Genomic DNA, 13,819 nt, shown 5'->3' on the forward strand with positions numbered 1-13,819 from the left:
AGGAAGGATTGACATACTCTTGTGTTTTCCAAAGACTGAATCCAATTCAATTGCTTGTAAAGGCACTACCTAAAATCACTGAATCTTGAACTTGAAAGTTTTGTTGATCATTTTATGTGTTCTTGTATGTTGTCTGAAATATCTGATCTGGTAAGGTACAGGGCACTGTAGAATTAGTGATTTCCTTGCAGTGTTACAGAACGCGGTGCTTGGCTGCGCTGCTGACGGGGCAGTTGAAGATTACTGGTTTAATCTGAGCGAGCTCTTGGCGAAAGCCGCGGAGTTCCCGATGGCCGTGACTGCAAAATGCGCCAGGAGTGCCTGTACTTCCACAGGCTTTCCCCGTTCCCTTCCCGTCCTGCCCAGACGCCGCTGCCAGGAGCCGATAGCTCGGGGGAAGCGGCCGAAGCGGCTGCCGGGCAGGGCCCGGCCGGGGCCAGCGGGGCGCCCTTCCGAGCAACCCCCGCGGCGCCTGCTCGCGGCTCTAGGGGGAAGGGGAGGAGGAAACGCGGGTGGGGACGGGACGGGACAAGCCCTGCTGACGGTGGCCGCGCCCGGGCGAGCGGAGACGAGCGGAGAGGCGACGAGGGCTGGCGGGCACGGCTCGGCACGGTAAGGGCTGCCCGGAGCCTGGCGGTGCAGCGGGCAGGGCAGAGCGGGGCGCCGGGGGGGCTTTGCTGCTCCGCCGGGGCCGCTCCCGGGCCCGAGCGCTGCCCTCCCCGGGCCGCTCCCGGTGCTCCGGCCCGGCTGCGGGGAGGGGGAGAAGCCGCGGCTCTGAGGCTGGTCCCGCCCCGCAGGAGCCCCCGGGGCACCGAGGGCAGGCTGGGGCTTCGCGGGGCAGCCATGTCCCGAGCGGTGCAGTCCCGGTCCCGGTCCCGGGACGGTCCGGGAGAGGCCGTGGGCGACGCCTCCTGCCCTCGGCGGTGCGGGCGGGGGCCGAGCGAGGCCGGAGTTTCGCTTTCCCGAGTGTGGCAGGCGGAAGGTGGCCCTTTCCTTAGGGAATGCTCCTCTCGGAGCGGCCCTGCCCTGCCCCGTCCCGCGGAGGGGGTTACTCACAGGATGAAGCCACTCGCAGCATTATTCCAAAACTATTGATTACTTGATAAAAGTAATACTCTAGCCTCTGAAATCGCTCCTGCCGGCGGAACACACCGTGCTTCTTCTTTTACTACTTTTACTTCTACATTTATTACTATACTTCGCCAGTATAGAATTCAATGTGACCACAGTGCTGTTGGTTCTTCCTGAAATAATATGTCAGAGTCTTTTTGGTTGTGATTACTGGATTTTATTCTCTCAGAAATGACTGGGGAATTTAAACAACCTTGAGATAGTATTTCTCAGCAGGTTGATAAACTCGGAAGTTGTCCAGAGTTCAGACGAAGTTGGTGGTCCTAGAAGGTGCTGTGTTAGGGCTTTGCACTGCAAATATCCGAGTGCTCTGATAAACCTGTATATCCTGTTGGGTTGTTAAAAGCTTCAACCTGTATTTCATTCTCGGTGTTGCTGACCGGTAGCTGTCTTAGACTCTGATGTGCAGGGAGCCCTCTAAACCACCCCTGGTGTTGGAGGGCTGCTTGGGATTTCTAGTGAAGAGGACTGCGTAGGAATTGTTTAATTTAAGGATTAAATTATGTCAAATTTTAGCAAGAGATTAAGGGAAGAGCATCAACAGATTTGTTTGGCCAGACTAGGTTAGGATAGCTGTAATTGTAAGCAGGTTTTTACTGGTGGGGTTTTTGGTTGGTTGGTTGGTTTTTTACATACCAAGCAGAGAGGTGGGCTATTATCTTCTTTTTCCCTTGTCCCCAGCCTAATTTTCAAGACCTGGAGTGTGAAACACACTTGCACATTTGCACCGGCTGTATGAAGTGATGGTTCAAATATCTCTTCAGAGTTGACATTTAAAGCAGAAGGGATATTAAAAAAATGAAATTGAAAAGCTGAAGTTGTGGTTACATCTACAATATTCAGTAATTTGAAGAGGCTTTTTTGTAGTCCCAATGTCATCTTGATGTTCATTAGGAATTTTTGTTTCAATAGGTAACTTCAAGGAATTCATACATGATTTTAGTTTTTTACCATTCACTGTAGTACATTTTACATGTTATTTGTGCTACAGTGTTGAAACTTTGAAAAAAAAAGAAAAGGGATTCCAAAAGGTGCTGTGAGGACCTGAAACCTGTTCATGTTTGCCTACAGAAATAGAAAAAAAAGTGAAAGTGCAGAAAAAGCACTGTGATCACTTTTAAATTGAAATGGTTGTTCAAAACCATTTGGTGGTAAGAAATAAACATGCAATGTAATTTAAAATAAGTAAATATCAAGACTTGAAGTGTTCATGCTGGAAGTTATATAATTTTGAAATCTGTGAAAGGGTGTCATTCAGTTTCTTACAACTTGCTTGTCAGTGAAGCAGAGCTGAGCAGCTGAAGTAGCTGTGTGTTTAACCCCACCTGGCAACTGAGCACCACACAGCTGCTCACTCACTGCACCCCTGAAGAAACTGGATGGCTGTGAGAAAACTCATGGGTTGAGATAAGAACTGTTACATAATTGAAATAAAATAATAAGAAAAGTAATAATTTAATATTTGTAATGAAGAGGAAACTAACAGAGGGAAATACAATCCAGCAAGTGAAGCAAATGAGAGCAATTGCTCACCAGCAACCAACCACTGCCCAGCCAGTCCCTGAGTAGTATTTCCCTCCCAAAAACCTTCCCAGTTTTATTGCTGAGTGTGATGCTTTATGGTCTGGAATATCCCTTTGGTCAGCTGTTCTGGCAGTGTCCCCTCCTGGCTTCCTGTACACCCCCAGGCAACACCAGCACCCCAAGTGGGGCCAGTGGATTGTGATTCAGCTCTGTAGTTTAGTCACAAGGAGAAAACTTCTCTTTTCTAAAGAAATCAGATCACTGTTTTTTTAAAGGTATAGCTGTGAAATACTTGTTGCTACAAAAACTTACTGAGTTTCAACACCTTGGACTGCTGTCCTGTTTCCTCTTCACTCTGCCAAAGCTGCAGTGTGAGTATGAGAAAAGTGGGAAGGAGCAATGTTTGTCCCAGGCTTAGCACAGTTACTGCTCCAGCACCTGTAGGCATGTCTGTTCTTCTGTACCACTCCTGGCCACAGGGCTATAAATACCCACACTTGACTGAGTACACAAGTCCCTTTGTAATACGCCTTTCCACATTTCTGCTAAATCTGCTGGGAAGACTGTGGGACTCCTGAAATATATAAACATTGGTGTTTGCTGGTGTATCCCCATGCCTCCAGTGCAGCTGATTAGTCCTGTGTACACTGGAAGAGTGAACAAACCTGTGACAAGTTCTTTATGGAAGTGTTTATAGACTTCACTGAAATCCTGATGAAAGCTGTATTGTGGGAGGAAGGTAATCAACAGTATTCCAGGATTTTTCCATGCTCTGGGAGAGTGGAAGGGCTTGTGTCATTGTTGGGGACTTGTGTGCTGGGTCTCACCCAAGCTTTGTGTGGATAGAGTGACACCAGTCCTAAACAGACACACCCGAAATTCTTTCTCTTTGCATATTGTCTTTTGTACCTGCAAATTGCATCAGTGCAATTTCCCTTCTTTTATTCATAGCAGTAGTGCTGTGGGTAATTGGAGCTCCTATATAACTTTCATAGCACCATAGAATTAATATTCCAAGTACAGGTTGCCCTTTCCCAGACAGTACTGAGTGAAAAGACCTGCATGTGTCCAGAGGGATCGTGTGTGCAGCAACAGAAGGGAGTGTGGCTCTTGGAGAGCTGTCTGATGGTCCTTAGGAGGAAGGGGGAAAGGGAGATGCTTGCTCAGCCTTGATGCTGTGAGACCTTGTTCCACAAAGAAAATGCTGGGCAGGCTACAGGAAGTGGGTAGGTGGGGAGGAGGAGAGGAAGTCTGCATTGAACCCACAGTAGTTTCTGGGCAGTGGTCAGCAGTCCTATCCTCTGCAACAAACTAACAATTGGTGGCGGAAAATTTGCCCTACAAACTCATTAAAACATTGCTAAGAAGCAAAAGTGGCAAGGGTGGATATATTAGATATATTTAATGGTTGTAAAAGCTTTGAGTTCAGTTGGATATGCTTAATTGTTTGGTTTTTTTTTTTTTTCCTTCAGAATAATTACTGCTTTCAAATTACAGCAGAGGTAAATAGTATTTTTTAAATATTGAAGTTTCACCACAAACCAGGCTCATGTTGGTTAGCTGGTTAGCAACTACCATGTGGCCTATCATACTGTTCTGTTTTTCAGGTGAACAAGAGAGATTAGAAATCGTGTTCTTGGAGAATTATGAGACTTAGATTGTTTAGTATACTAATAAAGATGCCCCACCTCCCTGCTTTGGTATTTTTAATTTACAAAGGAAGAATTGGTGTTGGGGCAAAGTGTAAAAAATTCCCAGTGAAAAAGAATTGGGAAGTAGGCAACAACAACAGTGAAATCAAGATTAACATTTAATACTATCAGAAACAAATACCAACCAATTAATTTTATGCTGGTAAAAGTCCCTTTTAATCTAGTTATCTTCTTGCTGTTGAGTTGAGCCTCATTATTTGTCAATTGCCATTAATAAATAATACCTTTTGTTATGATTTTCTCTCTTTTATGTTTTAGATATGTCTGCTGCCAGTGCCAATCCTGTCCCATCTGCACCACCTTCTTATGAGGAAGCTGTAGGAATCAATGTGAACTATCCTCAGCCCTATCCTGTCCCTGGCCCGGGACAGAAGCCAGATGGGAAGGGAACGAACCTTCCCCCACACGTGGGACAGCCTCCACCAGCAAATAACCCCAGTAAGCCTCCAGAACTCTTCTGTACCTCATGTTAAGGTGGTGTCAAAGTGGTTGTATGATAGGTGTTGTTAGAAGAAGAAAAATTGGGGTTCGCAGGTGTTCAATGCCTGCCAAAAGTACTTTTGAAGAGAATAAGATGAATCAATTATTGTGAATCCCTCAGTGTGCAGTGATATCAGTAACATAATTTGGCTTTCTGCAGTTTTTAGTGCAGCTTTATTTTTAAGACAGTGTATTTCTGCATTAGGAAATGCCATGGTTATTTCTGTCATTGTGTATTTCATTGTTCTGAGCCCTGAATATTTCAGTTATGCATGGTTTAGAGGAAGTTGATTGCTACTCTTTTTTCCTGTTCCTCGTGGAGTAACCAGCCATTCCTCTGCTCAGTTACTGTTCAGACGGTGTACGTGCAGCAGCCAGTAGTGTTCTATGACCGCCCAGTTCAGATGGTCTGCCCTTCCTGTAACCAGGTGATAGTGACACGTCTCTCGTACGACTCAGGAGCTTTGACCTGGCTGTCATGTGGTGGCCTCTGCCTGCTGGGGTAAGTCAACTCCAATTTGCACTTTTACCTTGACTTTTTTTAGCTCTAACATGTAACAGAGCTCTGAGCTTTTCTTTCTCTGTGTGGGACCTGAGCCTTCAATTAGCCTCCATCTGCATCTGTGTCCCACCAGCCCTTAAAGCAGTTCTGGAACATTACAGTAATGGGCTCCATAGCCGTGTGTGTTCTTCCCAAAGCTAATGGCACCAGTTGTACTGGTTGCTTTTGAACAAAATACATTTTACCTTCTTGTGTGTAGAAAAAGTGGTAAAGCAGTGTTTTTCTCTTTTTTTGCCTTTGCAGGTGTATAGCAGGCTGCTGCTTAATTCCCTTCTGCATTGATGCCCTAAAGGATGTGGATCACACCTGTCCGAAGTGCAGCGCTCTTGTTGGCTCTTACAAACGTTTATAGCCAGAGTTTGTACGTTGATTGATGAAGTTGTTTAGCACCTCTACAAGCCCTCTCTGAAGCTTTATGGAGACTTTCCATTTTTCTGTGCATCCTGTCAATGGAAAAGAATAAAAATAATGTTTATTGCTAGATGGTTTGAATACACAATTGCTTGAGAGGAGTCTCACTTAGGTCTGTGTAAAGCATACCTAATCTGTATGGGCCACTCAGTCCAGCACCAGTGGAGAGCAATGGAGTGTTTCCCTTTTTGCTTAAGACAGAACAGGTTGGTGATATTCTTCAGTTAATCTTGTCTCAGGCATGATGCACATTGTGCTTGCATTGAGACTCTAAAGTCTCAGCACAGAAGAAGAGGACATGTATGGAGAACTATTTAGGCTCATGCTTTGGCAGCAGCACTGTTTACAAACTTGCAGGGAGTTGCCTCAGGGACAGGTGTTCCTCTTTGAAAAAAGAAATCTTTTGTTGTCATCTTTTCATGAGCACTAGCATTCATTTTAAAACTTTTGTAGTTTGAAGAGAACCAAGCCTGAAGGCTTCTTCCTTCTTGGAGGTAGCTTTTCCAAATGGACAATTCAGGTGGTTGTGCAAAAACAGTGAATGAATCTAGTATCTGAATTTTCTTGCCAGTTTCTATTCTACTCATGTTTGTAATCTGAAGTAAAGATGTTCATATAGAAGATATTTGTTCAGTGGTTTTTGTTAGGCTGGAGGCTTTCTTACTGCTGATTGGAAGTGTGTGAAGTGTTTTCTTCACACCAGTGGAATTGCCCAGAGAGCCTTGGTTAGAGCATTGGAAAACTTCCTTGTACATTTACGTAAGTCAGCTGACTGACCATAAACAAACCTCAGCCTTATCTTAAGGCTCAAATTCCACCTGAAACACGTAAATAAAACACAGACTTTTACTTGTTGACCTGCTCATTAATTATTCTTTCTTTATTGAGAAGGTAGAGTGTGTGTTAAGGAGTTTCTCTGATTTTTCTAAGTTAAATGAAAGATGAGTTCTGCTTTTAGAAACTTAAGCTGGATATGCTTATTTAAGATGATAATCACAAAAAATTAGGGAATGAGGCTCTGAGGGTTATAGTAATTTCTGTGTCATAAGCAACTGGATCAAACAACATTTTGATGCATATCACAGAATCCGAACCACAAAATCAACTGGGTTAGAAAAGGCCTTTGAGGTCATCATATCCAGCCTGTGTCCTAATGCCACCTTATCAACCAGACTGTGGTGCTGGATACCACACACAAGCTTTTCTGAAATACCTCCAGGGACAGTGACCCCACCATCTCCCTGGGCAGCCCATTCCAAGGTCTGATCACCCTTTCTGGAAAAATCTTCTTCCTAATGTCCAACCTAAATGATACCTGTCCAGAAAAGGCAGACAGGTGTTTAAACAAGGCTGTGTTGGTAACACTGTATTAATAGCTGTAAAAGTAAGAAACTAAAATAAATACAAATAAAAAATACTGCAATTACTGTTCTTGCCAAATGTGCCTTCTGTATATATTTGGTATAAGTTAGTTTTTCAAAAGTCTTTCAACACTTTATGTTTGAAATCCAGTAATTTTGTAGATCGTGTACAATCTCTAGTCCTTGTCTTAATTAGGTTTTGTAAACTGATGCTGCTTGTGAGCCAGTCTGCAAGTGATTTAAGAGCTTCCTTGTGTATTTGGAAAAGGTTTCTGGTCTCCTCATGCCATAAGAATGTACATCAGGAGCTACTCACTGGCAAGAGTATGATGGAGATAAAAAGCTGGTGGTTTTGTAGCTTTCCATGCTGATGATGTGGGACCAACAAGTGCTTTTGTCTGCTGGTGCACCACCATAGTGCTCACTCTCTGTGTTCTGAAGGGCTTGGGTGATGCTGCATTGAATTTTCTGTTCTGGTGACATGAGCAAGTCCTGTGCCTTACTGGGTGTCACAGAAAATGTGCTTCTTGTCAGTTTATTGTCAGAGCAAGACAGAAAGAAGCGGTGAAGCTCGCAGTGTTTCCAAAATTGGGATTTGCTTGCAAGGTGGAAAGGATTTTTAATTCTTTTAGTACCTTGTCAGTCTGATCTGGATAATCCTGCTATATATTCATTTGGCAAGTCTTCCAATTGTTATTACCTTAGCTCCCCTTTTCTCTTCAAAGTGATGATTGGAAAATCTGAGGTGGTGGCACCAGAATGCAAAACACCAAAAAAAAAATTTTGTTTTGATTTATGTGGACAGTCCATTGATTCTCTTTAAGTTCCTTGTATGGATTGAGACTAGGACACACAATGTTGGCAGCTCTTCCTTCCAATTCAGCATTTTGCAAGGCTTTCTGCTGCCCCTTCTGTAGCTGTGTTTCCTTAAATGCAAAGCCTGTGTTTGTTCTCTTGTGTATGAAATAATCTACAGACTGTGCCAAAGTAACCTGCTTTGTTAAACCTACCTTGGACAAACAAATGCAGGATATAACTTGCTTTGTGTGAAAGCACTTTGTGTTTGATTATGTTGAAATTACAGTTTATTTTTAAAACTGACTCTATAATAAAAGCTTTGTCTTTCCTATCTAGTGCTTGTAATTGGAAAATTGTAACATTTGGAATGTTTCCAAACACTTGGATGGCTGAAATGTTAAAAGAAGAAACGTAATTACAGGGAGAAATTTTTCAGTCTCACCTGGGCCAAGCCTCTGATAAATGGCACCATCTGCCGTGCAGACCAACTGTCCCACACAGAGCCACACTGAAAATGTGTTGTTTTCCTGCAACTCGGGCCCTAGAAATATTTTTTCAATTAAAACTTTTGGGTAAAACTTCCACTTGCAATGCTGAGATTGCAAGCTGAGAGGGCAAGGTCGCTCCTGAGACTCCCTTTTCTCCAGGCTGAGGCCCCCAGCTCCCTCAGCTGTTGCTCATCAGAGTTGATGAGCTCGCTCCACTGCCCGTCTTGGTCAGCAGCAGCAGCAGCTCAACGTCCTTCTTGGTGCGAGAGGTCCGGAACTGGACAGCGGACTGGAGGTACGGCTCCATCGCCCCGTTTCCCCGCAGCCATCCCTGACCATTCGCTCTGCCCGGCTGTGCCGCGGCTCCTCGGCTGCTCCTCGGAACTCGGAGGGCGAGTTTGGGGCCGGTCCGCCGGGGAGCGGCCGCTGCCAGAGCCGTGGGGCGGACAGGTGGCCCCTCCATCGCTTAACTTCGGCTGGGAAAGCGCCCTGGAAAGTGTTGGTGCCTCGCAGCGCTTCGCGGCGTTTTCCCCACTGGCGTGGGGGGCGTTCGTGCTGCTGCCTCAGGCCGTGCCCGGTGCTGTGAGGGGGCTCAGGAACATACCCGGCGCTGGTAGGGGCCCCTGGCCGCGGGCTCCAGGCGGTGCCCGGTGCTGTGAGGGGGCTTAGGGACATACCCGGCGCTGTGAGGTAGGGCCCCCGGCCGCGGGCTCCCGGCGGTGCCCGGTGCTGTCGGGGGGACTCCGGGACGTGCCCGGTGCTGTCGGGGGGACTCCGGGACGTGCCCGGTGCTGTCGGGGGGACTCCGGGACGTGCCCGGTGCTGTCGGGGGGACTCCGGGACGTGCCCGGCGCTGTGAGGGGCCCCCGGCCGTGGGCTCCCGGCGGTGCCCGGCGCTGTGAGGGCTCCGCGGGCTCGGTTCGGGGCCGTAACCAGGCGGAGCTCCCGGCCATGGGAGGGCTGCGAGCGCAGGGAGCGGAGGTGCGGCGAGCACACAGGTGGGTGTGGGACCCTGGCCAAGGGCACTTCCCTCCTGCCTTCGGCTTTTAGGGCTAACGTCAGTGTTACAATAGTATTAATTTAATATTATTTGTGGGGCTTATACAAAGCGGACTTTGCCAGTTTGTAAAAGCTCAGGCTTTCTTGGCAATAATGGTGAACAGTTCTCTGGTGTCCAGGACAGGCTTACCTTGTCGTGTGACTGATGGTACTTTTTATTAAATTCATTTTCCAAACTTGAGTACCGTATCCATTAAAATGAATGAATACTTTTCTGAGAGTTACAGCCAGAGTGGGTCTCTAGTGTGTCATAAAACCAGTGTGTTTCCAGCACGTGTCAGATTTTCTTCCATTTTTTACGATTATCTAGGACAGAAATGTGCTGGAAATTTCTCTTCAGGAGGTTCTTTTTCTGTGTGTTTTGGGGGTGGTGTTTTGATTTTTTAGAAAAGCTCACCTGGTGTTAGGTAGGAAAAAATCCTTACAAGGTGTTGAGTCTTGGGCTCCATCCTGCACTTGCCCATCACTACATGAGGGATGTCACCTGAGTCAAGTGCACAGGACACTTATGTGATATTTTATCTTAAAGGTTTGACTTCAGTGTGCGTTTAGATCCTAGCTGCTATTCAGGCATTTTATTCCATATTTAGATGTTTCAATAAAAACTGCCCTAAATCTGTGCTCTGCTGAAAACAGCTGTTTGAAATGTTTTTATCAAAAAAAGCCTTAGAGTTTTGTTTGTAAATGTCTTTGTTCTTGGGCCTATGAAATCGTCAAGATTCAAGCAAGCTCAAATTTATAAATTCTTGACTGTTCTCATAGTCCTCCCATAAGATATTTTTCTTCTATTTTTATTAGTATAGTTTTTTCCCTACGAAATGGGAAGCTACAAAGCTAAAACTTGAGATTAAAATGTAAATTAGTTTATTTTAGAAACCCCAAGTTGCTCTCTGCACTGCAACCAGTGTCAAGATGAAGCAGAAATTCTCTCTAATTTCAGTGTTGATGTTCCTACTGAGTTTGATGAAAATGTTATGCTTTAAAGGTTTTTTTTTTCAATAGCTATGTGAAATATGTTGAAAAATCTTATTATATAAAGTTAAAAGTCAGACTGGTGTGGAAACTGGGTAATAGTAGTGATTCAAGAAAAGAATTGTCACAATATAGCAATTTTCTGGTAAATTCATCATGTTTTTATGTTCCTGCCCAGCTATTAACTTTCCTGCTTCTATCCTTATTGCTGATAGTAGACCAAGAGCTCGATGACTGCTTACATGGAGTACATACTATGCCCAGATGAGCTGTAGTCTTAAATGAAAAATTAGAATGAGTACCTTAGCAGAGTAAAAATGGCAAACTCAGCAAGTAAATTTCCACAAATAAATCTCTGAAGCAGTTTAAGAATAAGAATATTCTGAAAAATCACTGTGAAGGCAGAGGAATGCTTTCAGTTAGTGCTTTGGGTTGGTTCTAGGAAATTTGAGCTGCTGCGTGAAATATGTAGGGTTTTGGTTTGGTTTTGGTTATTTTCATTTTTAAATTGAGTTTCAAACCTAGACTGACTCTGAGTTTAGCATTTGGCAGGTCAGGGGCTTTGATAGAGGGGCCCAGATTACATCATGGAGTATTTTATTAACTCTTTAGAGGAGTTGCTTGCTCTCACCTTCTTTAGTAATTGATATTTGCAAAGCACGCTTGAGAAGTTCCTTTCCCTTTAACATTTGTAAGCATTTCGTGAGCAAACGTTACATGATGGAGGAAGCAAGTGCAGGCAAGAGGATGTAGAAGCACAAACCTAGCGGGGGAGAGTAGTGCCAGTGACTGGGATTATGACTGAAATTTCTCCTTGTGACTCTGGCTGGCAGTGAGCAGTAGCTCAGCCTAGACCAGAGGGTTTGCAGCAGGAGGGAAGGAGCATTTGCTGCCCACAGGCACAGCTGAGCTGTGGCCGTGGCTCAGGGGTGCATGGGCTCAGAGTGCATGGGCAGTGTGGGAAGAGCCCTGGGCCAGGAAGGGGAGTCTGCCTGGCAGGCCTGTGTCTGATGTGTTCTACCAACCTGATTGGTACCAGAAGGATGGTGGTTCTGTGCTTTTGTGTTATTCACACACAGTTTCACTCATTTGAGGTTTGGGACTGTGGTGGGATGAGCTGCCTCCAATGAACTTGCTTGCTCCCAATGGAAACCCCTTCCCTTTACTCCCAAAGCTTTGGCTTTCATCCTATGTGCTTTTTGATTGATTAATTGTCAAGAGTGATTGCTAGGGTGGCTTTTACATTTGTTAATTTAGTTTAAACTCACTGCATGGGATTGTTCTGAGCATTTGCTCCATTATGATGCCATATACCTATTTTATTTTCCTTGCAGTTTTGTGGGATTTCTAATAGATTAACTTCTCTTTCTCTTCTTTTGCAAAAAGGCTGAAATGCTGTTGGGGATGGGATCAATGGTGATGTATCTGTCTCTGCCCCTTACCACAACCTCCCCCTCCCCTCTGCAGGCTGCCCCTGTCAGAGCCCCTCCTCTGGCAGGAAGGGGAGTTGAAATAGTCAGCTCCTGCTTTGTGAAGGAAATTTTCTTTCAGTGCCTTGCTCAGAGGTGCCTTTGAGAGCAGAACTGATGTGGTTTTGTTAACTTCTGGTCTGAGGAGGTGATTTCGATGGCCACAGGGTTGCTCGCCATCATTTTACTCTGTGCTGTTGTGGCTGGAGCTTCAGGGAGTAAGTAGAAGAATTTTTTTTCCTCGGCTAAGATTGCTCCCTCAATGTAGAATACTTCTACTAAGAAATGTTCTCACTGGCAAAACTTCAGAGAATTATGTTACAGCTTGTAGGTTTGTAGTAATTCTTGTAGCAGCTTTGTCTGGATTTTGAGTGTAGTGCAGCAGTTTGCTTTGCTGAGCTCTGTGGGTGGTACTGGGCAGGTGGGAGAGCACCCTCCTTGGAGAGGATGCATTAAATAGTGCACCTTCCCCAAGCATTCTGGGGAAAGCAACAGAAACAGAGAGATTGTGTCAGTCTCTATACTTGATAGAAAAACTCTCTTGGATTTATTACTTTTTTTGAGGACCATGCTTTGATTTCAGTAATTTCACTGAAGTTCAGAAGCAGCAGGTCTGTGTTGAGCTGCACACAAATTTGCAGCACTTCTCTGTTCTGTTACCTGTCATTGCAGGATCCTCAGAGAGGTTAAGTTATGGAGCTTCCTGTTTTGCAGAATGTCCAGGTGAGTAAAACAAGATAAGAGGAATTTGAGAACTTGCACAGGGATATTGTGTTCTGAGAAGAATGATATTTATCTCTGAGTGATCAGCGTTCATGGAAGTAGCAGAGAAGTTCCACCAAGGTTTACCAGGTCCACATCTGCCTGAAGTTTGCATTCTGTGAACTCTGAAAAACTCCTAAGCATTAGAGCTGAGCAAAGGACTAAACCAGTGTGGGACTAAGCCCAGCCATGAGCGTGAAGAGCAGATCTATTTCACCCTGCTGTGGTGAAGGTCCTGCTTTGCTGCTCTCTGAAAGGTGCTGGAAGAGCATTGTGCTGTAAGTGCTTTACATTTCTGCTCTGCCCTTGGAAATCAGCTTCTTGCCTTGAAGGAAATTGTGAGGTTAGTGCTTGGGAGAGGGAAAGTCCTTTCACCCTCTCTACAGGAGCTATGGCTGGCAGGCAGGGTGTTTTCAGAAACCCACTTCTTTCAATTGAAAGTGCAAGTGGGAGCAATCTACATATCCATCCCTTTACTTAGCTGATTTCCATGGCTGAAAGATTAAAAGATAGAAAAAAATAGAGAGAAGGGGAAGTTTAATAGGCTAAAATAACACCCCCTTTTTTGTTTATTTCCTAGGACACAGTGCATTATACTTCCACAAAAGAGGTAGATACAGCTACAGGTATTCAGCAGTCACCAACACATTCCTGCAGGGAAATAGTTACAAAAGCAGTGGCATCTCTCTGGAGAGCACAGTGATCATTGAAGTATTGGGGAATTGCCAGATGGTTTTGAAAGTAAGTATTGTCATAATTATTTGAGTGATTGAAATAAGCCAATGTGGAATCTTATTTTTCTTTGGGATTATTGCTACATTTCAAACCTTTGTTTTTCTTGTAATTAAAAGCCAGTTTGATTCTGGATCTCATAATTAGAGTTGCAGTATTTCTTTTATGCACCACAACTTGAAATTAGGTATTTGCCAGTTTTAAAAGGCAGATTAAGAAATAATTGTTTTCTTTTCTAAGTGATACAACAGTTTCACAGTTTTGTTATATGAAGTACAGAACTGGAGGTGAAGCCAATCCTTGAAAAGAACTTGGTTTACTTTAAAGCACTTTGATATCTGTAGGAATAATTTTAAAA

The 13,819-nt window shown here is 44.6% G+C and overlaps 2 protein-coding genes across 2 annotated transcripts in view; both read left to right on the forward strand.

Moving 5' to 3' along the window:
- The first annotated feature begins 485 nt into the window (after window positions 1-485).
- On the forward strand, window positions 486-7,247 carry LITAF (lipopolysaccharide induced TNF factor). The gene is made up of 4 exons (XM_071444229.1): window positions 486-612; window positions 4,626-4,805; window positions 5,193-5,349; window positions 5,653-7,247. Exons 2-4 carry the CDS (start codon window positions 4,628-4,630, stop codon window positions 5,759-5,761), a joined length of 444 nt encoding a protein of 147 aa, XP_071300330.1. The 5' UTR covers window positions 486-612; window positions 4,626-4,627; the 3' UTR covers window positions 5,762-7,247.
- A 2,171-nt stretch (window positions 7,248-9,418) lies between these two features.
- LOC139598375 (uncharacterized) overlaps window positions 9,419-13,819 on the forward strand; it is a 73,531-nt gene continuing 69,130 nt past the window's right edge. The window contains exons 1-4 of the mRNA XM_071444696.1: window positions 9,419-9,465; window positions 9,914-9,933; window positions 12,640-12,690; window positions 13,310-13,470. Coding sequence (XP_071300797.1) covers window positions 9,419-9,465; window positions 9,914-9,933; window positions 12,640-12,690; window positions 13,310-13,470 — 279 coding nt within the window. The remainder of the gene's footprint in view (window positions 9,466-9,913; window positions 9,934-12,639; window positions 12,691-13,309; window positions 13,471-13,819) is intronic.

This window comes from Agelaius tricolor, unplaced genomic scaffold (assembly GCF_023055355.1).
Source record: "Agelaius tricolor isolate 1412-34295 unplaced genomic scaffold, bAgeTri1.0.p SCAF_19, whole genome shotgun sequence".
Lineage (NCBI taxonomy): Eukaryota > Metazoa > Chordata > Aves > Passeriformes > Icteridae > Agelaius > Agelaius tricolor.

Coding starts and splice junctions, on each gene's coding strand:
- LITAF (XM_071444229.1), top strand. CDS start 4,628: ATGTCTGCTGCCAGTGCCAATCCTGTCCCATCTGCACCACCTTCTTAT. Junction 4,806..5,192: donor TCCACCAGCAAATAACCCCA/GTAAGCCTCCAG, acceptor TCCTCTGCTCAG/TTACTGTTCAGACGGTGTAC. Junction 5,350..5,652: donor GGTGGCCTCTGCCTGCTGGG/GTAAGTCAACTC, acceptor TTGCCTTTGCAG/GTGTATAGCAGGCTGCTGCT.